The sequence below is a fragment of the Hyla sarda genome, chromosome 1 (assembly GCF_029499605.1).
Source record: "Hyla sarda isolate aHylSar1 chromosome 1, aHylSar1.hap1, whole genome shotgun sequence".
NCBI classification, from domain to species: Eukaryota; Metazoa; Chordata; class Amphibia; order Anura; family Hylidae; genus Hyla; species Hyla sarda.
This window is the reverse complement of record NC_079189.1, coordinates 551321842-551346947: the sequence shown is the minus strand read 5'-3', so window position 1 is coordinate 551346947 and position 25106 is coordinate 551321842. Positions and strand designations below refer to the sequence as shown.

The 25106-nt window shown below is 40.3% G+C and overlaps 1 protein-coding gene across 1 annotated transcript in view; it reads right to left on the bottom strand.

Annotated features, from left to right (window-relative positions):
• LOC130293231 (chondroitin sulfate proteoglycan 4-like) overlaps positions 1 to 25106 on the bottom strand; it is a 51054-nt gene that overhangs the window by 7762 nt on the left and 18186 nt on the right. Inside the window, exons 2-6 of the mRNA XM_056541735.1 lie at positions 23625 to 23788; positions 17144 to 20677; positions 11908 to 12378; positions 6314 to 6490; positions 1927 to 2125 (exon numbers count right to left, since the gene is read on the bottom strand). Of these exons, the coding sequence (XP_056397710.1) occupies positions 1927 to 2125; positions 6314 to 6490; positions 11908 to 12378; positions 17144 to 20677; positions 23625 to 23788 (4545 nt within the window). The remainder of the gene's footprint in view (positions 1 to 1926; positions 2126 to 6313; positions 6491 to 11907; positions 12379 to 17143; positions 20678 to 23624; positions 23789 to 25106) is intronic.

Below are 25106 nucleotides of genomic sequence, written 5' to 3'. Positions count from 1 at the left end.
TACATTTTCCTTTTGCTGGTTTTCATGAATGCATATTCTTTCGCTCTCAATACTTGCTGAGCAGGCTCTTCTGAGGGCATACCATAAATTTCGGTATGATTTGGACTCAGGATAGCCCCGTAGTAATCCGAATGAAATATGAATGATAATGAAATATCTGTGCAGTATGAACTAGAAATAGGGCACGGTTTAGAAGCGAAACTGTCATGAATTCCTTGTGTGGAATATGTAAGAATATGATGTACGGAAATGCCTTTAATCACCTAAACTCCCCACTATGTTGGCTACAGGCAGTCAAAATAATATCAGTTAAAGAGATTGTTCAATCTGAACAATCCATGTCCATATGCCACATTTGGGTATATGGACATCGCAAATTGGGGCACTGGAACTCCCATAAATTGACAATAATGGTCATGGTGTGCTTAGGCTGCATTCACATCTCGTTTTTGCAATACGGTTCCTGTATCAGGTTTAAAAAAAAACAAAAAAACACATGTCTCAAAATCGGACCGAACCGTATACAACCGCATATACCTCTGTACAGTTTTAAACCGTATACAGTTTGAAAACGGATGTCCAGTGGCAGACGGTTTAATACGTTTTTTTAAGAAAAAAAAGGATACGGTTTTATGTTTGTCCTTAATTAAATAAAGTTCTTCTTGCTCTATTTGTGGGAAGAATTTCCAGCGTGCACTGCGCATGTGCAAACCGGATGGAAGCGTACACACATACGGTTCTGTACGGTTCCCACTGACCACCATTTAAAAAAAAAAAAAAAGCATATACGGGTTGTATCCGGTTTTTCACCCGGACATAAAACCGTAGTAGACGGTTTTGTGTACGGGAAAAAAAACGATAAAACCGTAAATGGTGCAAAACGTACACAACTGGATGCTACGTTTGGCATACGGTTTTCAATGACATGTCTATACATACGGTTTGCAATACGGTTCCATACATTTTTTACACTGAAAACGGAACCGTATTGCAAAAAAAGAGATGTGAATGCAGCCTTAGCTATTTAAGAGTGCATGGCGGTACCATCCTTCAACACAGACTGCAACAATTCATCCCGAGGAAACGCCTTACACGAAACATCCCTAATAATTTCATACCAGCACAGACATCACCTGTAAATTGTGGATCAATAAAGATCAGCGCTAAGCAATTCTACTTCTCTTTATATATATGTTGACCAGTGGATAGTAATAAGGTGAACTACCAGGACCTAAACCACACACTATATAAAGTTATGCTGTCTGACTATAGAAGGATCTAAATTTGAAGGATTTAGCTAAAAGAGCTAAAACTAACAAAGAAAAGGATCAGTGAAAAGTTGCTTTTGGTACCTTTTCAATGGAGGAATAGGATAACATACCCAATCATTTATTTTTATTTTTTGCTGGGAAAAGTCAACTCTGGCCACTGCAGAAGAAATATAGTATTACACCGTGGTTACCACATTCTGTGTCATAGAAGGAGACCCTCCCTCTTATGACATTCACGTGCCCTGAGGCCATGTTTACACAGCCAATTACGTCCAGACATTCCGCACATTTGATTGATCCGGTGGACTATAGGACCGCTTAGAAATTCACATAGACATCTCATAGATGGCAATGCATTTTGGAGTAGAATCCCCAGAAAAAATAGACATGTCAGAATTGGGATTTCCACGGCAGATGGAAATTGGGCCATGTGCAGAGTGCAGCGGAATCCCATTGAAATCAAAGGGACTCTGTTGCATCAGAATGTCTGTGCGTAATTTTCTTTGTGGAATTCCGCACGGACATTCTGCTGCATGAACATGGCCTAACAGTGCATGTGAGCCGGCGAGTAGTGTGATAGTATCCTTTTAGGATTTGAAAATTTTTACAATGTGAAAAAAAGCAACATGGACATCTAAACATCATCATGGCTTACCACTATGAACAAACACCAAGTGGCCATCGTTTATGTGCTGCTGGGTAAAATTCAGAATGCTTTTATCCAAATGAGATTTGATGGCAAGATGGCCATTGCTTGGTGGCGTAATGGAGAACACAAGATCCTCAGGGGAGGAGTCCTTATCTTCAACAGACAGAACATTGGTTGTCACTACAGTCACAGAGCCAACCCACACCTGAAATATACAAAAAGGAGATCTCATTCACTACTCAGCCATTGTATATTAGTGAAAGCATGTAACCTACACAAATCTTAAACCAACGCATTGGGAAGCAAAGAAAAGTCGCCAAATTTGTTTGCTTAACATACAAAAATTTGCTCTTGGCACTTGGTTATCAGTCATGCAGGTAGAGGTGAACTATAACACTGCTGACAAAAAATACCCTTTCCTACATTTTTAAACTTTGGTCCCAAACCTTCATTTCTGGTCACTTCTCCAATGCATTTGCATACTTAACCCCTTAAGCACCCAGTCAATTTTCACTGTAGGACCCGGCCATTTTCTGCACATCTGACCACTGTCACTTTAAACATTAATAACTCTGGAATGATTTTACCTTTCATTCTGATTCCGAGAATGTTTTTTTCGTGACATATTCTACTTTATGTTAGTGGTAACATTTTGTTGATACTTGCATCATTTGTTGGTGAAAAATCCCAAAATTTGATGAAAAAATTGAAAATTTTGCATATTTTTTTTTTTACTTTGAAGCTCTCTGCTTATAAGGAAAATGAATATTCCAAATAAATTATATATTGATTCACATATACAATATATCTACTTTATGTTTGCATCATAAAGTTGACATGTTTTTAGTTTTGGAAGACATCAGAGGGCTTCAAAGTATAGCAGCAATTTTCCAATTTTTCACAAAATTTTCAAAATCGACATTTTTCAGGGACCAGTTCTGCTTTGAAGGGCCTTCATATTAGAAATACCCCACACATGACCCCATTATAAAAACTGCACCCCTCAAAGTATTCAAAATAACATTCAAAAGGTTTGTTAACCCTTTGGGTGTTTCACAGGAATAGCAGCAAATTGAAGGAGAAAATTCAAAATCTTCATTTTTTACACTCGCATGTTCTTGTAGACCCAGTTATTGAATTTTTACAAGGGGTAACCAATTTCTCTCGAGTAAGAAAATACCTCATATGTGTATGTCAAGGATTCGGCGGGCGCAGTAGAGGGCTCAGAAGGGAAGGAGCGACAGTGGGATTTTTGAGAGTGAGTTTTTCTGAAATGGTTTTTGGGGGGGGCATGTCACATTTAGGAAGCCCCTATGGTGCCAGAACAGCAAAAAAAAAAAAAACACTACACCCCTCAAGGCACGTAACAAGGGGTCCAGTGAGCCTTAACACCCCACAGGTGTTTGACGACTTTTTGTTTAAGTTGGATGTGTAAATGATTTTTTTATTTTCTTTTCACTAAAATGCTAGTTTTCCCTCAAATTTTTTATTTTTACAAGGGGTAATAGGATAAAATGCCCCCCAAAATTTGTAACCCCATCTCTTCTGAGTATGGAAATACCCCATATGTGGACGTCAAGTGCTCTGCGGGCACACTACAATGCTCAGAAGAGAAGGAGCGCCATTGAGCTTTTGGGAAAAAAAATAGTTTGGAATGGAAGTCAGGGGCCATGTGCGTTTACAAAGCCCCCCGTGTTGCCAGAACAGTGGACCCCCCCCACATGTGACCCCATTTTGGAAATTACATCCCTCACAGAATGTAATAAGGGGTGCAGTGAGTATTTACACCCCACTGGCGTATGACAGATCTTTGGAACAGTGGGCTGTACAAATGAAAAATTAAATTTTTCATTTTCACGGACCACTGTTCCAAAACTCTGTCAGACACCTGTGGGGCGTAAATGCTCACTGTACCCCTTATTACATTACATGAGGGGTGTAGTTTCCAAAATGGGGTCACATGTGGGTATTTCTTTTTTTGCGTTTATGTCAGAACCGCTGTAAAATCAGCCACCCCTGTGCAAATCACCAATTTAGGCCTTAAATGTACATAGTGCGCTCTCACTCCTGAGCCCTGTTGTGCGCCCGCAGAGCATTTTACACCCACATATGGGGTATCTCCGTACTCAGGAGAAATGACGTTACAAATTTTCTGGGTCTTTTTTTCCTTTTACCGCTTGTGAAAATAAAAAGTATGGGGCAACACCAGCATGTTAGTGTAAATGTTTTTTTTTTTTACACTAACAAGCTGGTGTAGCCCCCAACTTTTCCTTTTCATAAGGGGTAAAAGGAGAAAAAGCCCCCCAAAATTTGTAGTGCAATTTCTCCCGAGTACGGAAATACCCCATATGTGGCCCTAAACTGTTTCCTTGAAATATGACAGGGCTCCGAAGTGAGAGAGCGCCATGCGCATTTGAGGACTAAATTAGGGATTGCATAGGGGTGGACATAGGGGTATTTTACGCCAGTGATTCCCAAACAGAGTGCCTCCAGCTGTTTCCAAATTCCCAGCATGCCTGGACACTTAGTGGCTGTTCGGAAATGCTGGGAGTTGTTGTTTTGCAACAGCTGGAGGCTCCATTTTGGAAACACTGCTGTACAATAAGTTTTTCATTTTTATTGGGGGGACAGTGTAAGGGGGTGTATATCTTGTGTTTTACCCTTTATTATGTGTAAGTGTAGTGTAGTGTTTTTAGGGTACATTCGCACTGGCATGTTACGGCGAGTTTCCCGCTAGGAGTTTGCGTTGCGGCGAAAAATTTGCCGCAGCCCAAACTTGAAGTAGGAAACTTACTGTAAACCTGCCCGTGTGAATGTACCATGTACGTTCACCTGGGGGGGCAAACCTCCAGCTGTTTCAAAACTACAACTCCCAGCATGTACTGACAGACCGTGCATGCTGGGAGTTGTAGTTTTGCAACAGCTGGAGGCACACTGGTTGGAAAACCTTCAGTTAGGTTCTGTTACCTAACTCAGTATTTTCCAACCAGTGTGCCTCCAGCTGTTGCAAAACTACAACTCCCAGCATGTACTGATCGCCGAAGGGCATGCTGGGAGATGTAGTTATGCAATAGCTGGAGGTACGCAACTACAACTCCCAGCATGCCGAGACAGCTGTTTGGGCATGCTGGGATTTTCAGTTTTGTAACATCTGGAGGGCTACAGTTTTAGAAAACACTGCAAAGTGATCTCTAAACTGTATTCCTCCAGCTGTTGCAAAACTACAAATCCCAGCATGCCCAGACAGCAAACAGCTGTTTGAGCATGCTAGGAGTTGTAATTTTGCAAGATCTGGAGGAATACAGTTTAGAGATCACTGTATAGTGGTCTCTAACTGTAGCCCTCCAGCTATTGCAAAACTACATATTCCAGCATGCCCAAATAGCTGTCTGGGAATGCTGGGAGTTGTAGTTTTGCAACATCTGGAGGGCTACAGTTAGAGACCACTGTATAATGGTCTCAAACTGTACCCTCCAGATGTTGCTAGGCAACTCACCGGCTTCCGTCGGATCCAGCCGCACGTCATCGCCGCCCGCCGATCTCCGTCGCCCGCTGCCTCCGACGCCCGCCCAGATCGGTAAGTGGATCTTCGGCGCCGGTCCTCTGTCGTATCCCCGTTCTTCCCCGCCTATTGTGGGTGGGCAGAACGGGGAAAACGAAAGTTAACCCCCCGCCCCCGATCTACTATTGGTGGTCGTGTCTAGATCACCAATAGCAGGGATAGGAGGGGTGGCACCCTTGCCACCTCCCTCCTATCCCTTCAGGAGGATCGTGGGTGTCTTAGACAACCGCAATCCCCCTTATATTCCGGGTCATCGGGTAACCATAGACCCGTAATGACCCAGAATCGCGCAAATCGCAAGTGTGAATTCACTAGCGATTTGCCGCGATCGCCGACATGGGGGGGGGGGTCTAATGACCCCCTGGGCGTTTGCACGGGATGCCTGCTGAATGATTTCAGCAGGCATCCCAGTACGTCAAGGGTCCTTAAGGGGTAAAGTTTAGTTTGATATTATCAGCACATCTAAATAACTCTGATTGTAGCTGATAAGATTTTAATATATTTTTTTTCTTACAATAGTGCTTGTCTCAGTACAGACACTGGTACAATACAGCTAGACTATGCCTACAATATCTGATCATTGGGAGCTCTGCAGATCATGTATACAAAAAGTTGTGCTAGAAAAGGACTGCATTACTTCATCCTATATCAACTAAGTTCAGCCCTTTCTCAGCGGCCACATGGTCGAACATTAACTATAATAGGGAGCAAATGAAGCCTCCGGCTAGAAAACCAGCCAGAAGACTAAATAGATCCCCACAATCAGACAAAAATGGCATATTCTAGTTCTGACTGTACTTTTTATATCCCCAAAATATAAACAATTCTTACCCGAAAAATCTTATTAACAGTTATTACTGGAAATTCGTCATTTACAGGAGTGACGGTGACAAATATGGACCGTGAAAGACTTTGCTTGGAAAGTTCAGTACTGTTCACGATGATGGTAAAGTTATCCTGTGATGTCTCACTGTCATCGTGGACATAGTAAATCAGCTCTTGTTCAATCTTGAAAATAGAACATACAATTTACAACATATATAAACTTTTTATGATTTCATTCTTATACATACACTGTGGAATATTAGAGATAAGAAGTTGCTGTATTTATATATATATACTCATTTGTGGGACATTTCTGCTTATATAATACTTGCATGAAGGCCAAACCCAAAGAATGGTATCCAATAGTCACAACAGATGCTATGGAAAAAATGCCAAATATACATAACCATACAGCTGTGACTTCATTCTACCAACTGTTATTCTTGGCAATTCTTGGTAGAAAAATCAACTGGCTCCAGAAAGTTAAACAGATTTGTAAATTACTTCTATTAAAAAATCATAATCCTTTCAATAATTATCAGCTGCTGAAGTTGAGTTGTTGTTTTCTGTCTGGCAAGTGTGCTCTCTGCTGACATCTCTGCTTGTCTCGGGAACTGCACAGAGTAGAAGGTTTGCTATGGGGATTTGCTTCTAAACTGGGCGGTTCCCGAGACACGTGTCATCAGAGAGCACTTAGACAGAAAAGAACAACTCAACTTCAGCAGCTCATAAGTACTGAAAGGATTACGATTTTTTAATAGAAGTAATTTACAAATTTCTGGAGCCAGTTGATATATAAAAAAAAGTTTTTTCCTGGATAACCCCTTTAAATTTAGTAGACTGATGTCCCGATACCAACAATACCTGGAGCAAGAGAGTACCATGCTCAGGAGATGTACTGAAAGTCCCATGCAAGTATATAAGACTTCTGGTACATCTCCTGATCGCGTTACTCTCGGATGCTGAAATTGACGAAAGTTTTAAACATCCTGCCCCTGCCAACGTGATGGTAAAGTTTAGTTTAACTGTCCAGCAGACAGGTACAGAAAATAGTTAGTGTGGTAGCAGTGAGAGAGGACGGGGTGAACAGGGAAGAGAGGATTTATTGTGGCTTAGAGAAGAGTGATATTGGAGAGAAGACATTAGTACTGAGGCAGGGAGGGGGCAATGTGGCACTGCTGCAGTGAGGAGTGCAGGAAGGATGAGAATCCTATCACTTCTGGGTTTTGAAGACTGGGAAAGCTGGGTAGCACGCAGTACATGTGACACATAGCTTTCCCAGTCTCCTAAAGAGCTCCAATATGGCAACTTTATGAGACGGATATTCTCTTCAGGAGACTAGGAAAGCAGCATGGCAAGTGAAACATGGTGAGCAGATGTCACTAATGCCGCAATCAAAAAAAATGTTATTTATGGTGGGAAATTGAAAAGAAAATTATTGTCCTACTTTTAAGAAAAAAATCTAAATTTTTGGTTAACAAAATCAGTATGTTTATAATTGCACTATTCTGACCCCCTATAACTTTCTTACTGTACCATATATACTATGAGGCTGTATGAGGGCTTATTTTTTGAGCTATGATCTGCAGTTTTTATAGGAACCATTTTTGTACATATGTGACTTTTTTTTTTTTTTTACGTTTACCTTGTTCCCTGTACGGGATCATTAAAGGGGTACTCCACTGGAAAACATTTTCTTTTAAATGAACTGGTGCCAAAAAGTTTAACAGATTTGCAAAATACTTCTATAAAAAAAATCCCAATACTTTCAGTACTTATCAGCTGCTTTATAATACACAGAAAGTTCTCTTTTTTTGTAAAAATTTTTTTTAATTTCCTTTCTGTCTGACCACAGTGCTCTCTGCTGACACCTCTGTCCATGTCAGGAACTGTCCAGAGCAGGAGCAAATCACCATAGCAAACCTCTCCTGCTCTGGACAGTTCCTGAGATGGACAGAGGTGTCAGCAGAGAGCACTGTGGTCAGACAGAAACGGAATTCAAAAAGAAAAGAACTTCCTGTGTATTATACAGCAGCCGATAAGTACTGGAAGAGGATTTTTTTTTTTAATAGAAGTAATTAGCAAATCTGTAACTTTCTGGCATCAATTGATTTAAAAGAAAATGTTTTCCAGTGGAGTACCCCTTTAATGATATATATTTATAGTTTGGACATTTTTGCATGCAGCAACAACAAATATGTTGATTTATTTTATTTTTTAATTAGATTTGTATGTAATGGGATAAGAGAGGAAATTCCTTTTTGATTGGGGGAGAAGCTTTTTTACTTTTATAAAAAAAAAAAAAATTTACACATTTTTAGTCCCCCCAGGGAACTTTTTATTGCAATCTTTTGATTGCACATATGAATCAGTATTATCTTTGATCTTCTTCTCTGATCTGCTAGAAGGCATACCAGAGGAGAAGGGCATAGGAGCCAGCCAAAAGTGGGTAAGAGGAGCTCTGGTAGCCATCTTTGCACATCAGACTCCCACGATTGCAACGCGGGTGGTCTGATGAGTCCCTCTGAGCCCTGCAGATACTTTAGATGCAGTAATCAGTATTAACCCCTTAAGGACTCAGCCCATTTTGGCCTTAAGGACTCAGACAATTTAATTTTTACGTTTTAATTTTTTCCTCCTCGCCTTCTAAAAATCATAACTCTTTTATATTTTCATCCACAGACTAGTATGAGGGCTTGTTTTTTTGCGCGACCAGTTGTCCTTTGTAATGACATCACTCATTATATCATAAAATGTATGCTGCAACCAAAAAACACTATTTTTGTGGGGAAATTAAAACGAAAAACGCAATTTTGCTAATTTTGGAAGGTTTTGTTTTCACGCCGTACAATTTATGGTAAAAATGACATGTGTTCTTTATTCTGAGGGTCAATACGATTAAAATGATACCCATTATTATATATTTTTATATTATTGTTGCGCTTAAAAAAAAATCACAAACTTTTTAACCAAATTAGTACGTTTATAATCCCTTTATTTTGATGACCTCTAACTTTTTTATTTTTCCGTATAAGTGGCGGTATGGGGGCTCATTTTTTGCGCCATGATCTGTACTTTTTTTGATACCACATTTGCATATAAAAAACTTTTAATACATTTTTTATAATTTTTTTTTAAATAAAATGTATTAAAAAAGTAGGAATTTTGGACTTTTTTTTATTCGTTCACGCCGTTCACTGTACGGGATCATTAACATTTTATTTTAATAGTTCGGACATTTACGCACGCGGCGATACCAAATATGTCTATAAAAAAAATTTTTTACGCTTTTTGGGGGTAAAATAGGAAAAAACGGACGTTTTACTTTTTTATTGGGGGAGGGGATTTTTCACTTTTTTTTTACTTTTACATTTTTTTTTACACTTGAATAGTCCCCATAGGGGACTATTCATAGCAATACCATGATTGCTAATACTGATCTGTTCTATGTATAGGACATAGAACAGATCAGTATTATCGGTCATCTTCTGCTCTGGTCTGCTCGATCACAGACCAGAGCAGGAGACGCCGGGAGCCGCACGGAGGAAGGAGAGGGGACCTCCGTGCGGCGTTATGAATGATCGGATCCCCGCAGCAGCGCTGCGGGTAATCCGATCGTTCATTTAAGTCGCGAACTGCCGCAGATGCCGGGATCTGTATTGATCCCGGCACCTGAGGAGTTAATGGCGGACGCCCGCGAGATCGCGGGTGTCGGCCATTGCCGGCGGGTCCCTGGCTACGATCAGCAGCCGGGATCAGTCGCGCATGACACGGGCATCGCTCCGATGCCCGCGGTTATGCACAGGACGTAAATGTACGTCCTGGTGCGTTAAGTACCACCTCACCAGGATGTACATTTACGTCCTGCGTCCTTAAGGGGTTAATTACATGAAGGTAAATGGCAGGTCTCAGCATGATTGCTATCCCCAGATGGATCTGTTCACTGAAAGATCTGGTTACAGCTGTCCATAGAAGCATTTGGGGAATAGCAGAAGTGGCTGTAGAAAGACAGAGGCAGAGAAAGACACAACTGTAGCTTATAGCAAGGCATCTACCGTATTTTTCACTGTATAAGACGCACTTTTTCTTCCCCAAAACTGGGGGGGAAAAGTCGGTGCGTCTTATATGGCAAATACACCCCTATCGCGGCGGTCCCTGCGGTCATCAACGGCCGGGACCCGCGGCTAATACAGGACATCACCGATCGCGGTGATGCCCTGTATTAACCCTTCAGACGCGGCGATCAAAGCTGACCGGCGCGCCTGAAGGGAAAGTGACACTAACCCGGCTGTTCAGTCGGGCTGTTCGAACAGCCCGACTGAATAGCCGGGTTAGTGCTTACAGGACACCGGGAGGGACCTTACCTGCCTCCTAGGTGTCTTCTCCGTTCAGGGATCCCCTGTATGGCCGCCGCCGCTCTCCTTCCTCGTCATCACGTCGTCGCGTACGTGCGTCGGCGTGCGTAACAACGTGATGGCGGCAACAGAGAGCGAGGATACCCGGCCGCCAGCAGAGACGTTCCGGAGCGACGGGGACACGGCAACAGCGATGGAGCGACATCCAAGGAAGCGGTGACGGGTCCGGAGCGGCCGGGACACGCGAGTATTACCTCCTATGCAGTGGTCTTCAATCTGCGGACCTCCAGATGTTGCAAAACTACAACTCCGGGCATGCTGGGAGTTGTAGTTTTGCAACATCCGTAGGTCCGCAGGTTGAAGACCACTATTGGGTTCAAAATCTTTTTTTTTTTAGATTTTGCACCGGTGCGTCCTATAGGACGAAAAATACGGTATATCATCAGGATAGATAATCAGTATTAGATCAGTGGGGGGGGCTTGTCTTCTTGAACCCCCACAGATCAGCTGCTTGTAGGAGCCCCAAAGATTTGTGTCAGAGCCACTTCGTTGTTTACCAACACTTGTACTTGCCTTGCCGTACTTTTACTAGTGGTGGTGCAAAGTGCTGCAGCTTTACTCCGTTCACTTAAATAATACCTGCAACGCCAAGTACCAGCGCTACTAAAAGTACAGCCAATTAGGTATGTGCACTGGTAAACAGTGAGGAGGCTAGGAGTTGACCCTTACCAATCTATTATTGATGGCCTATCCTGAGCTTAGGCCATCAAACTTATAAGGCTGGATATCCTCTTTAATGCCTATGTAAATCATTAGTATACGTTTCAATAAAAATAAAGCAACTTTGGCAATAGTCTTGATTTTACAACCTTAAGCTCTGTTCATAGCTGCACTGGAAATCCTGTTTGGAGCCTCAGCCAAAGATTCCATCATGTTTAACAGTAAGAAAGGTCCAGCATGCTGCACTATTCTTCTTGTCAAAGCAACAGACACCACAACAGAAACCAATGGACCCCATTACAAGTCAATGACGTCTTTATGGTGCAGCTAGACAACTTAATAGAAAAATCGAATTCACATAATTTTGTATTCAAGCCCAGCTTCAGGGGAAGGGGGGGGGAGGGGGTTACGAGTGGTTGTATAGAAGTGTAGTATAATTATGTAGTGTAATGTATGTATGTATGTAGTGTAATTATATATATCATACATTTTTGTTATTCAAAAACAAAGTGAAGCATTTTTTACCTGTTTCTTGTTAAATCTTGATAACTTTAGCCCAGGAAACCGTGTGTTTTCTAAATAACCATTTTTCGGTTCATCTAGAAGGACAAACTCTAAATGAAGATCTTGGAAGTGTTTGTTGGAAATACGTAGATAATCTTGAGTCAAGGCTTTGGATGCTCCTTCCATCACGGTAATATTTTGGATCTCCAGTGGAATAAGGATTGGAATTATATTGATGGACACTGTAATGCCATTTATTTCTCGTACTCCGTTCGTGATGTCTAACGTAAAATTATCCTGTAATTGACCGGCAGCAGTCTGCACATACTGAATCATTTCCTGGTCAATATCCTGCTGTGTAAATGTTGTTATGGATTTTTGATCTTCAGAAAAAAGGCCTTCACTTGATTCAAATCTACGGATGTATCCATATGACGGGTTTGTCATTACAGTGAACACAATCTCGCTGGGAGTGTTATCTTCATGGACAACCTGAAATAAAAGTCAGGCAAAAGGTGGGTAAAACAACTCAGACTAAGATGTAACTTGTGGAAATTGACACACAACTAACAAAACAATGATGAATCTAAAAATTAAAGAGACTCTGACAGCTGGTTCACCCGCGCTAAACCCAATATACTGGGTTATAGTGCAGGTGAAAAGCTGTTAAATGAGGGGTCACTTACTTTAATCCGTGTCTTCTGTACATAGTTATGTTATTGAATATGAGCTGGAGTACAATACGAATAAAAGTATTCACTAACATAACTCTGCACAGAAGGCACGGATTAAAGTAAGTGACCCCTTATTTTACAGCCATTTACTCGCACTATAACCCACTATATTGGGTTTAATGTGGGTGAACCATCTGTCAGATTCTCTTTAAATGTACTGGGGCATAAAAAAAATTGTTTTATTTTTATCTTTTTTTAATGTTAGGTGGAACTGTATAACAAATTTTTTATAGTAGTGTGGCAAAGTACAATAAATATGCACCATTAGGCACATACTGCTGATCAGTGGGATTCTGACTCCTCAGGGGTGTGGAAATTTAATAAAAAACTATTTGCCCACGGGACTAAAATGGAGCAAAATCTACTTGTCCCTCATGACGATCCACTTTTCCGGCCAATTTTCGCTTTTACTTTCTAGTTTTTTCCTCCTCGCCCTATAATAGCCATAACTAACTACTTTAATGATACCTTTTAAAGGGGTTCTCCGGTGCTTAAACATCTTATCCCCTATCCAAAGGATAGGGGATAAGATGCCTGATCGCGGGAGTCTCGCCGCTGGGGACGCCCGTAATCATGCACGCGGCACCCCGTTTATAATCAGTCCCCGGAGCGTGTTCGCTCCGGGTCTGATTACGGGCGACTACAGGGCAGGCGGCGTGTGATGTCACGCCTGCGCCGGCGTGTGACATCACCCTCCGCCCCTCAATGCAAACCTATGGGAGGGGGCGTGATAGCTATCGCCCATAATCAGACCCGGAGCGAACACACTCCGGGGACTGATTATAAACGGGGTGCCGCGTGCAAGATCACGGGCATCCCCAGCTGCGGGACTCCCGCAATCAGGCATCTTATCGCCTATCCTTTGGATAGGGGATAAGATGTTTAAGAACCGGAGAACCCCTTTAATTTTTCCATAACATATTCTCTGAAAATAAAAACAATAATATTGGTGACCTGAAATTGAAATAGTAAAAGATAATTTTGCAGATTTGGTGGTTTTCTTTTCTACACCATTAACCTTGTGGTTGAGATAACATGTTATTTTGATACTTTATAAACCTACAACAACACCTGCCAAAATTAATGAATGAATATAACCTAAAAGTACTCATCAAAATATACTTTATTAGACAAAAAATGTTCATGTATTTTTTCATGTGACTCCTAGAGGAAGCTTTGTGAAATGCGTTGGAGTGTGAGGTGGGGGGACATCCTGGAGCATCTCTCTTGCTTACTACATTGATTGGTATGGTATACCTTGCTTGTTCACTCTGGCACCTTATAACATTGTTATTTTGGTATCTACCTGTACCATGCCCAATATTTATGCTGCACCTTTAGCTATGCACTAGACTTACTATAGACACAGTGGTAACTTTACTATAGATCCATTTGAATACAGGATTAGCTGTATTATTATAACTGTGAGATCATTAAAGGGGTTGTCCGGTGCTTAGACATCTTATCCCCTATCCAAAGGATAGGGGATAAGATGCCTGATCGCGGGAGTCCCCGTAGGCTTGCATTGAGGGGCGGAGCGTGACATCACACGGGGACGGAGGCATGACGTCACACGCCGCCGGCCCTGTGGTCGCCGGTAATCAGACCCGGAGCAAACACGCTCCGGGGACTGATTACAATCGGGGTGCCGCGTGCAAGATCACAGGGGTCCCCAGCGGCGGGACTCCCGCAATCGGGCATCTTATCCCCTATCCTTTGGATAGGGGATAAGATGTCTAAGCACCGGAGAACCCCTTTAATATATTGGATCCACATATCACAGTGATCCATTATTTATCTGGGGCTAAGTGCAATATTGATATATAATTGTTTACATTTATTTTTGAGGTGTCTTTATTTAGATCATTTGCTCTAGTTACAATTTTTGTGAACTCTTATTTTTGTATATTTCAGAGGGTGCACATTAAGAGTCAGTACTATACAGACCACCCAGGATGTTCCCCCATCTGTTATTTTAAATATTGTCTTATGTGTATTTGTTTGTTTTTATCTGGGGAGGACAGGATTATCAATTGCATGTTATACATGAAAAATGAGTACTTGAGTACTTTTTGGTTATATTCATTCATTAATTTTGGCAGGTGTTATTTGTAGGTTTATATATTGAGTGGCGTCTTGCCAAGTTGATTGGGGTTACTTTGTTTACCCTTATATATGGATTAGTCCTATGTTGTAGGTAATATTTTGATACTTTAGACCAGCCTGATTACAGCAATACCAGATTTGTATATATTCCATCATGTTTTACTAATTAAAAAAAAAAAAATCTGTAGCTTTTTTTTTTATTTTATTTATACATTTTTTTAAATTGCATACCAGGCTCTATGAGGGCTAATTTTTTACGCCATAATCTGTTTTTTGTATCAGTACCATTTTGGTATTGATCTGACTTTTTAATAGATATTTCTAAACAAACAAATATATTTCTTAAAGGGGTACTCCGGTGAAATACTACAGCGGAAATTCTTTCCTTTTTGAAACACAGAGCTGTCTGCTGACATCATGAGCACAGTGCTCTCTGCTGACATCTCTGTCCATTTTAGGAACTGTCCAGAACAGCATATGTTTGCTATGGGGATTTCCTTTTACTCTGGACAGTTCCTAAAATGGACAGAGATGTCAGCAGAGAGCACTGTGCTCATGATGTCAGCAGACAGCTCTGTGTTTCAAACAGAAAAGAATTTCCACTGTAGTATTCAGCAGCTAATAAGTACAGGAAGGATTAAGATTTTTTAATAGAAGTAATTAACAAATCTGTTTAACTTTCTGGCACCAGTTGATTTAAAAAAAAAAAGTTTTTCACCAGAGTACCCCTTTAATCTGAGAGTCGCATATAAACTTATAGTGAACCTGTACAGTGATTTATGCTGTCTTGTCGAAGACCAAGATATTATAGAGGTAGAGAAGTTAAAGCGCTACTGTCGTTAGAAACAACTTTTTTCCATTTAATACTTCCTTAAAAACTAAGCAATTTCCTAATATACTTCATTAAAAGATTTTTATGCTAAAGATGTGAAAAAAAAGGGTTTAGAAAATGGCCACTAGGGGTCTCTGTCTTTTTAATTTAATTTTCGCAAAAGAACCCAGAAAATCCAGCCTTTTTTGGTCCATCAAAGAAAAGGAACAACATATCTGAGGGAAGGGGGAGGGAGGCGTGGTTATCTCCATTCTGTGCCTCAGAGCACAGACAAGATGCAGACAGCAGTCATTAAGAAGAGAAGAATTTACATACACAATAACAAGCAATATGCGGTGCTAAACTTACATGCAAAATGGTTTAACTTTGGTCATTTTATGAACTTATTTCTTGTGTATTTGCACCATGTACTTGCTTTAGGTTTTATAAAAGCATGCACTTTGGTCACAAAGCTGTGAAAATGTAAAAATGTTTATTTTTTTGGCACAAAATGTAGGCTTTTCTTCTGTCCTTGCACCATATAGTTTCACATGGCTGCATTAGAGTTATATAGAGCATGAATTTAGGTAGAGAACTTAGCAAATGTAAAAGTGTTTGGAAAGACCTCATGATAGAGGAGGGGGGAGGAGAGGAGCTCATCATACTCCAGGGGAAATGCCCCTAGCCTTTCAGAGAAATTCAGAAAGACTCATTACTGTAATACATAGATGAAAAGGTAATCTACATATTAATATATATGTAATATATAGGTTTATATAAGTTTTTTTTTTTAAATAGTGTAAATTCTGGTGGGACTCCTGGGAGAGACTGTGAGAGTCCTACTTATCCTGCTTTGGTTAAGTGATTGACTGCCTTCTCTATACAAACACTGATGCAAAAAAAGATGTCAAACCATTGTGAGAGGGTGGGGTAATAAGGACTTTCTTAGTGACTCTCTTGGTTAAGATTTTCTCAGAAATTCTACCCAAATAATATAAAAACTAAACATCAGAGAGCTCAGTTTTTCCCCTGTATGTTATCCAGCTCTAGGGGCAGCATAAAACACTGTACAGATTTACATTAAAGAATAATTTTAACAGTGCCCAAGAGGCTGCAATACAAATAAGGTACAACTTTCCATTATTGTTCTGTTCTAAATCTACCTCTCTAGACCAAATGGAGAGCTCTGTGGTTGGTAAGGATGAAAACTGTAGAAAAATATCTTGTAGATTGTATAATAGTCCTATTATCAAGGGCGATTATTTGCCAATAATTGTCCAGTGTAATAGGGCTAGCGATCAGCTGACAAACAGGCAAATGCTCATTCGTCGACTAATGGAATTATTTTAGCTTGCTTGTTCATCAGGTGCACATCTTCCTGTGTAATAGGGAATAAGTGTTTGATACATGATGGATCGGATGCACAAACAATCCAGTGATCATTTGTGAGGCCCTTCTTGCCTGCTCGTTGAGCCATGTAAAGGCTCATTAAACAAGAGTTGTTTTACACGATCAGAAGCCCTAAAATATGTAGGAGTTTTTATTGGAAAGTTGAATTTTTTTTACATTCTTTTCCAAAATCAGCAAATTAATAGAGAGTACTCACGTGCAGCTTGTTTGTGCCTATTTTAACTGGCTTTCCTTCTTCAACCACAAGGCTTTCAAGACTTTGCACCACTGGAGGTTTTTGATGACTTTCCAAATAGACACGAACTTTAATACTGACATCAAGAGTCACTGTGTCTATTTTTACTGCAATGTTGAATGTGTCTACAAGATGGTTACCGTCATTATGCTTGTAAACCACATGGCCATTCTTTAAATCTTGGAGTGTAAAGGATTCCTTTACCAAGTTCTGTATGTAAATCGTTCCATGTTTTGGTGAGGATGAAATGAAATACTGAATGTCGCGGTCACTTTCAACATACATGTTAGTGGCAATGCTGAAGTTGGCGGTTGTTAATATGTTCTCTTTGCCTTTTTGCACCAATAATCCTGTGTTGTTTATTATCTTCATGTAAGGCTCGGAGGCACTGACTTCTAGAAGTGAAGATGTGTAATGTTTTCCATCTGTTACAAACAAGACAAAGCGACCATAGTCTGTCCCATGATGTACATAGAGCACACGGTTATTTTTCAAGTCATCCTGAGTAAACTGGTAGAGCTTTTTCGAAGTATCATTAGAAGAAACCAGATCTCCATTGGGAATACCTCGTCTGGTGTAAAGCAATTGCCCATCATCAAAATCTGTGTCAGAATCTTGGTAGCACAAGTCCTCTAAAGTTACCAACTTCTTACCATTCCTAACCACGTGAAATAGCTTGTCAACTACACGGACCGGCTTTTCGTCATTCTTCAGCTCTATGGATATAATAAAAGCAAATTCTGTCTCCACGGGTGTTGCATCAGAATCAACACTGTCAGAGGACGCGAGAACGACAAAGGCATCAGATACGGTCTCTGAATCATCATGAACATACATAAGACGTTCACCCAAAATATCTTGGCTAGAGAAAGAGGTTATGTTATCATTGCTTACAAGGGAATCTGAAAAGTTAATTCGCTTTAGCTTTCCATGGAGAGGACTTTTCAATACTTTAAAAGAAAAAGTTCTATTACTTAAGGTTTGTACAAAGAGCTCGTCTTTCGTTATGAGCCTTGTTTCACCCTCCGCTAGCGACAAGCCTTTGTTAGTCAAAATTATGCTGTTCAAGTCTGCTTTTATGCTAATAATAAACTTAGACAGCTTGGATTGAGCATATTTTGTGAGCAATATGAAGTCAAAGAAATCCTGGGAATCTTCATGAGGTTGTTTGTGTAATACATATGCAACGTTTCCTTCCATTATATCAGTCTGTATGAACATGTCGTCTTTGCTCAAAATGTTGTTTTTGTTCAGAATCATTCCTTTGTTAGGTAAAGACTGTATCTTATAATAAATTAATATGTCATCCATGTTGACTCCCTTCACTGCAACTTGTAAGTTATCCAAACTAATTGTAGCGTTTTTGCCATTCTCTATGGTTAAAGGATCATTTTTTATCAATACAAACTTGAGCCATTGGACTTTAATCTGAAAGAGCATTTCTTCACTGGAATGGTTTGCTATGGTTACCTTAAATTTTAAGCTATCCATTACATCGGTATCTTCAATTTCTTTAAAAGTATTTATGTATTGGATTCGTTCTCGCTCAAGAGATCGCTGAGTAAATGAGGCCACTGGTTTCCATTCATTTCCAGAACTTTTCCTTTGGATATGACCATACTTTGGTATCTCCGTAATGTCATATCTTATTTCTATGTCCTGATTCACTGCATTTGTTTCAACTGCTAAGTTGTTGGTTCTAAGGAAAGCACTAGAGCCTTGCATTACTTCTATCCCTGTGTTGTTCACAATTTTATATTCAAGAGGAACAGCCAAAATTCTCAACACAACCGTATTGCTCACTTTATCAGCATCACTAACCCTCAGCACAAGCCTTGCATTCTTCACCCCATGGTGGACATAAAAAATATTCCCTTCAAGTAGCTCTGAATAAAGAAAGGAAGTAAGAGCTTTATCTGGATCTTTAAAATTTTCTAGATATCCAGCATCTACATTGAGGTTTCCAAGCACTACTAGGTTAAGATTTTGTGGTTCTGTATCCACATCTGAAATTTTTATCAGACTACCAGTAAGGGGTTTCTTGGAATTTTCAAGTAATGAAAATAAATTTCCGTCTGGTAGAGATAGTTCTGGTGCATCATTGGTTGGTGTCACAGTAATGTTAAACAAGTGAAGCTCTTCTCCTTTCAGATACGGGGGAACTTCCTTCTTGCCAGTTGCAATAACAGAAAAGCTAAAATGATCAATTGTTCCCTCTGAGCCATCATGGACATAACTAATTCGTCCATGCCACAGGTCAAGCATAGTAAAGGTTCCCTTATCTTGTTGCAAAGGAACATCTATTTTTAGTTGTCCGTGTAAAGGATACTCAACAACCTTAAACGAAACTTGTGACTGCCGAAGACCAAGCCTTTTATAATCCAAATTTAATTTGATATGTTTCGATTGTAAGACTGCTTTACTTCCTTCTGCTACCACCAAATTATTAAGAACAAGGAAGTTATCTTTTTGATTATTCTTGGGTATTGTGGTAGTAGCCACTGTAGTTGTATTCAATACAGAGAATATTTGTGAGGTTCTGGGCTGTAGTGTAGGAACAGTGCTCACTGCAACCTCAGTTTTACAACCAGGTGAAACATCTTTCGTGGCTAAGGCATTCTTTAACCCAATTTTAATATTGTTCACTTTAATGTTTTTAATACATCCTTTAAACGATGCTCCTTTGGTACGCTTTCCAGAAAGTGTTGTTAAACCTAACCTCCTTGCTTGGTCTCGTGATGCATCATCTATGCCACCTATGTACAAAGAACCATGTGTTTTAATACGGAAGCTAAGGGAAGCCTTCTCAGTTCTTTCATTTAAAGTCAAATGAAGATGTCTTGAGCTTATTGTAAGTTTAATGTGATGCCATTTATTTTCATTAAGAGCACTTGATGCATCCAAATGTACTACATTTTTTCCTTTCCCAATACTCGCTCTCAACACCCAATCTACTATCTCTAGGGATATGAAATCATCGCTTTTCCCAGCATGATATAGCAGCAAGCCTCTTCCAGCTGCAGCTTGTATTAAACACTCCCAGACTGCATCTTCCACAATGTTCCAATGTGAAAAAGCCAAGAAGGACTTAGAACTGAATAAACTGATGGGGTCATCTTCACTTATGAAGAACTCATAGCTGCATCCTAGAGAAACCTCATGGACACTTTTCTGACCAGGGTATGGACGAAGGGAGGAAAGCAATTCATACTCATTGAACACAACATCATCCAGACAACCTCTAAAATTTTCATGTGTGTCTTTTATATATGAAGCCTTAAGACTTCCAGGTCCACCAACATAGAGGCCATGGTCAATGTGAAGATTATTTGCTAATCCAGGACTTATAACACCAGATTTAACATTTTTGTCAACCATTAGTGTTACTTCTGTGTTCTGAAGGTCTATTTTCACCAAGTGCCATTCCATGTCATCCAAAGGAGGTCCTTGGTTGAGGTAAAGTACTTGCTCATCATTTCCAAGTCTTAATTTAGCCTAAAAGTAAACAAAATATAATAATTAAAAATAATAAATAATTTGAAAATACCATTGATAAATACAAAATACAAGATGGAAATGATCAACGGTGTATTATAGCTCACATGTACTAAGTGATATAAGAGAATATGACTGCTTGTGGGAGACCTGATACACAGAATTAAGACTGGTCATATAGCGGCAATAAAGTTTATCTAGAATGAGCCAAGCAACAGTAAATGTGTATTAAATTTCACTTGATATGAGTATGGGTTGTCGGATATCGGTAATAATCAACATATAAGCACTACTTAATAGCATGATTTGATCTGTATGATTTTTACATTAGCTTTGAATATATTATGTTTAACCACTTAGGGACCCAGGGTGTACAGGTACGCGCTGGTACTTAAGGACCCAGGGCGTACCTGTACGCCCATGGGAATTTCGGTCCCTGTCGAGTGCCATCAGCAGGCACCCCCGTGCAAACCCCCCATGTCGGCAATCGCCGCAAATCGCTGATCAATTCAGACTGGCGATTTGCAGCAATCCCGGGTCAATCGGGTCTCTGGTGACGCGGAAAAAAAGAGTGAATGGGGCTGTCCGAGACAGCCCCATTCACCATTACCCAGCAGGAGTAAGGTGGCACGGGTGCCACCTCACGATCACGTGATTGATCGGTCGGAACGATGAAAAGGTAAAGTTGGGGTCTACACCAGCATGTTAGTGTAAAAAAAAATTAAAAATTTAACTAACATGCTGGTGTTGCCCCATACTTTTAATTTTCACAAGCGGTAAAAGGAAAAAAAGACCCCACAAAATTTGTAATGCAATTTCTCCTGAGTACGGGAATACCCCATATGTTGGTGTAAAGTGCTCTGCGGGCAAACAACATGGCTCAGAAGTGAGAGCGCACCATGTACATTTCAGGTCTAAATTGGTGATTTGCACAGGGGTGGCTGATTTTACAGTGGTTCTGACATGAATGCAAAACAATAAATACCCACATGTGACCCCATTTTGGAAACTACACCCCTCACGGAATGTAACACCCCACAGGTGTTTGATGAATTTTCGTTAAAGTTGGATGTGAAAATGAAAAAACTATTCATTTTCACAAGGCAAGGGAGAATATGAAAAAAGCCCCCCAAAATTTGTAACCCCCTTTCTTCTGAGTAAGAACATACCCCATATGTGGATGTAAAGTGTTCTGCGGGCGAACTACAATGCTCAGAAGAAAAGGAGCGCCATTGGGCTTTTGGAGAGAGAATGTGTCCGAAATTGAAGGCCATGTGTGTTCACAAAGCACCCATAGTGCCAGAACAGTGACCCCCCCCCCCCCCCCCCCACCACCACATGTGACACCATTTGGCAAACACACCCCTCACAGAATTTAATAAGGGGTGCAGTGAGCATTTACACCCCCCAGGTGTCTGACAGATTTTTGGAACAGTGGTCCGTGAAAATGGAAAATTAAAATTTTCATTTGCACAGCCCACTGTTCCAAAGATCTGTCAAACACCAGAGGGGTGTAAATGCTCACTGCACCCCTTATTAAATTATGTGGGGGGGGTCCCCTGTTCTGGCACCATGGGGGGCTTTGTAAATGCACATGGCCCCCGACTTCCATTCCAACCTATTTCTCTCTCTCCAAAAGCTCAATAGCACTCCTCTTCTGAGCATTGTAGTTTGCCCACAGAGCACTTTACATCCACATATGGGGGGTATTTCCATACTCAGAAGAAATGGGGTTACAAATTTTGAGAGGCTTTTTCTCCTATTACCCCTTGTGAAAATGAAAAATTTGGGGTAACACCAGCATTTTAGTGAAAAAAAATCTAATTTTTCATTTTCACGTCCAAATTTAGTGGAAATTTGTCAAACACTTGTGGGGTGTTAAGGCTCACTGGACCCCTTGTTACATTCCAAGAGGAGTGTAGTTTCCAAAATAGTACGCCATGTGTTTTGTTTTTTTTTGTTTTTTTTTGCTGTTCTGGCACCATAGTGACTTCCTAAATGTGACATGCCATCCCCAAAACCATTTCAGAAAAACTCACTCTCCAAAATCCCATTGTCACTCCTTCCCTTCTGAGCCCTCTAATGCGCTCGCCAAACACTTTACATACACATATGAGATATTTCCTTACTCGAGAGAAATTGGGTTACAAATTTTGGGGGACTTTTCCTCCTCCCTTGTAAGATTTAAAAAACTGGGTCTACAAGAGGGTAAAAAAAAAATGAAGATTTTGAATTTTCTCCTTCACTTTTCTGCTATTCCTGTGAAACACCAGCTGCTGTATGATCCACATGAATTCAGCTCTCTGCTGACACCTCAGTCCATTTTAGGAACTGTACAGAGTAGGAGCAAATCCCCATAGAAAAGCTATTCTGCTCTGGACAGTTCCTAAAATGGACAGAGGTGTCAGCAGAGAGCACTGTGGTCAGGCAGAAAGGAAATTCAAAAATAAAAGAACTTCCTGTGGATCATAAGAGCAGCTGATAAGTACTGGAAGGATTAAGATATTTTAATAGAAGTGATTTACAAATTGTTTAACTTTCTGGCACCAGTTGATAAAAAAAAAAAAAGGTTTTCCAGTGGAGTACCCCTTTAAGTCCCTGTTCACACTCATGGAATTTATGTGCAGAATCCGCTTGCAGCAGCCTCCCATTGAATTCATTGGAGGTAGCTGAACTTTTGACAAGGAATTGGATTCACCAGAAATATTAAACACTTATGTCTGCCAGAAACTGCTAAAGACATTAGTGCGATTATGAAATGTTAACACAGCGGATCCACTGTTTCCCATTGAATTTCTGTAGTGTGAACATACAGTTTAATAGATGCTCAGACAGAATGTGCTGCTCATATATAGGTAGAAAAAGCACAATGGCAGAGAAGTCTCAAGAAGATATCTAAAAATAAAGGAGATGACATAAGTAAGATGATGCAGTTTACATGTCTTACCTGTACATGCCCAGAGCGCAGCTCCACCAAACAATAATCATGTTTCCCAGCAGCAAGAAAGAGTAACCCATTTCCTTTACTGGTTCGGAAACGTAACTGAAGTGATGCTTTGGACAATAATTCCAATTTCTTCAGTTCGACATAACTGTCACCAAAGAAAGAAGCTACAAAAGGGAAAAGTCAGTAAAATTAGCTAACACTGCAAAAATCTGCAACTGGATATATAACCTAATGGAGGAAATTTATCACAATGTTCATTGCAAACAATCACAGTTCAGTTTTATTTCGATTTCTGTTCTGGTAAAATGAAATGATATATGCAACAAAAAGAATCTTAAAGAATTCGTGTCATTAAAGGAAACCAAGCATTAGATTTTACCATATATAAGGCTTGGCAATGCGTTACACACTGCTCAAAAAAAAAAAAAAAAGGGAACGCTAAGGCTGCTTTCACACTATAGAATTCTCTGTTTTAAAGATCCATTATAATGACCCGTTAACCAAAGCATTAAAAACGGCCGTTAAAAGTATTTCATACAATTAGCTCATCCAATCAGATCTAGAATGCGTTCTCTTAGGCTACTTTCACACTATAGAATTCTCCGTTTTACAGATCCGTTATAATAACCCGTTAACAAAACTATTAAAAATGGCCGTAAAACGGGCATTACAAAATCCCATTATAGTCTATGGGATTTTTACATTACCCGTTTTAACCCGTCATAGCCCGTTATGAACAACGGACATTATTTTGTGACGGGAGAGGTAATGGTAGAGATAGTGCATACACTATTTCTCCCGTTACTTTCTCTCGTCACAAAATAATGTCCGTTATTAATAATGGGCTATGACGGGTTAAAACGGGTAATGTAAAAATCCCATAGACTATAATGGGATTTTGTAATGCCCGTTTTTAATAGTTTTGTTAACGGGTCATTATAACGGATCTTTAAAACGGAGAATTCTATTGTGTGAAAGCAGCCTAAGAGAACACATTCTAGATTTGAATGAATGAGCTAATCGTATGAAATACTTGTGTGCAAGGCAGTCTGGCACTACGGGGTGTAGAGGAGACGGAAAGTGGAGGTGGATATATACTGAAAATGCAAATACTTTCGTCTTTACATAGTTGAATGTGCTGACAAGAAAATCCCACAAAAATTATCAATGGAAATCAAATTTATCAACCCATGGAGGTCTGGATATGGAGTCACACTCAAAATCAAAGTGGAAAACCACGCTACAGGCTGATCCAACTTTGATGTAATGTCCTAAAAACAAGTCAAAATGAGGCTCAGTAGTGTGTGTGGCCTCCACATGCCCGTATGACCTCCCTACAACGCCTGGGCATGCTCCTGATGAGGTGGCAGATGGTCTCCTGAGGGATGTCCTCCCAGACCTGGACTAAAGCATCCGCCAACTCTTGGACAGTCTGTGGTGCAAAGTGGCATTGGTGAATGGAGCGAGACATGATGTCCCAGA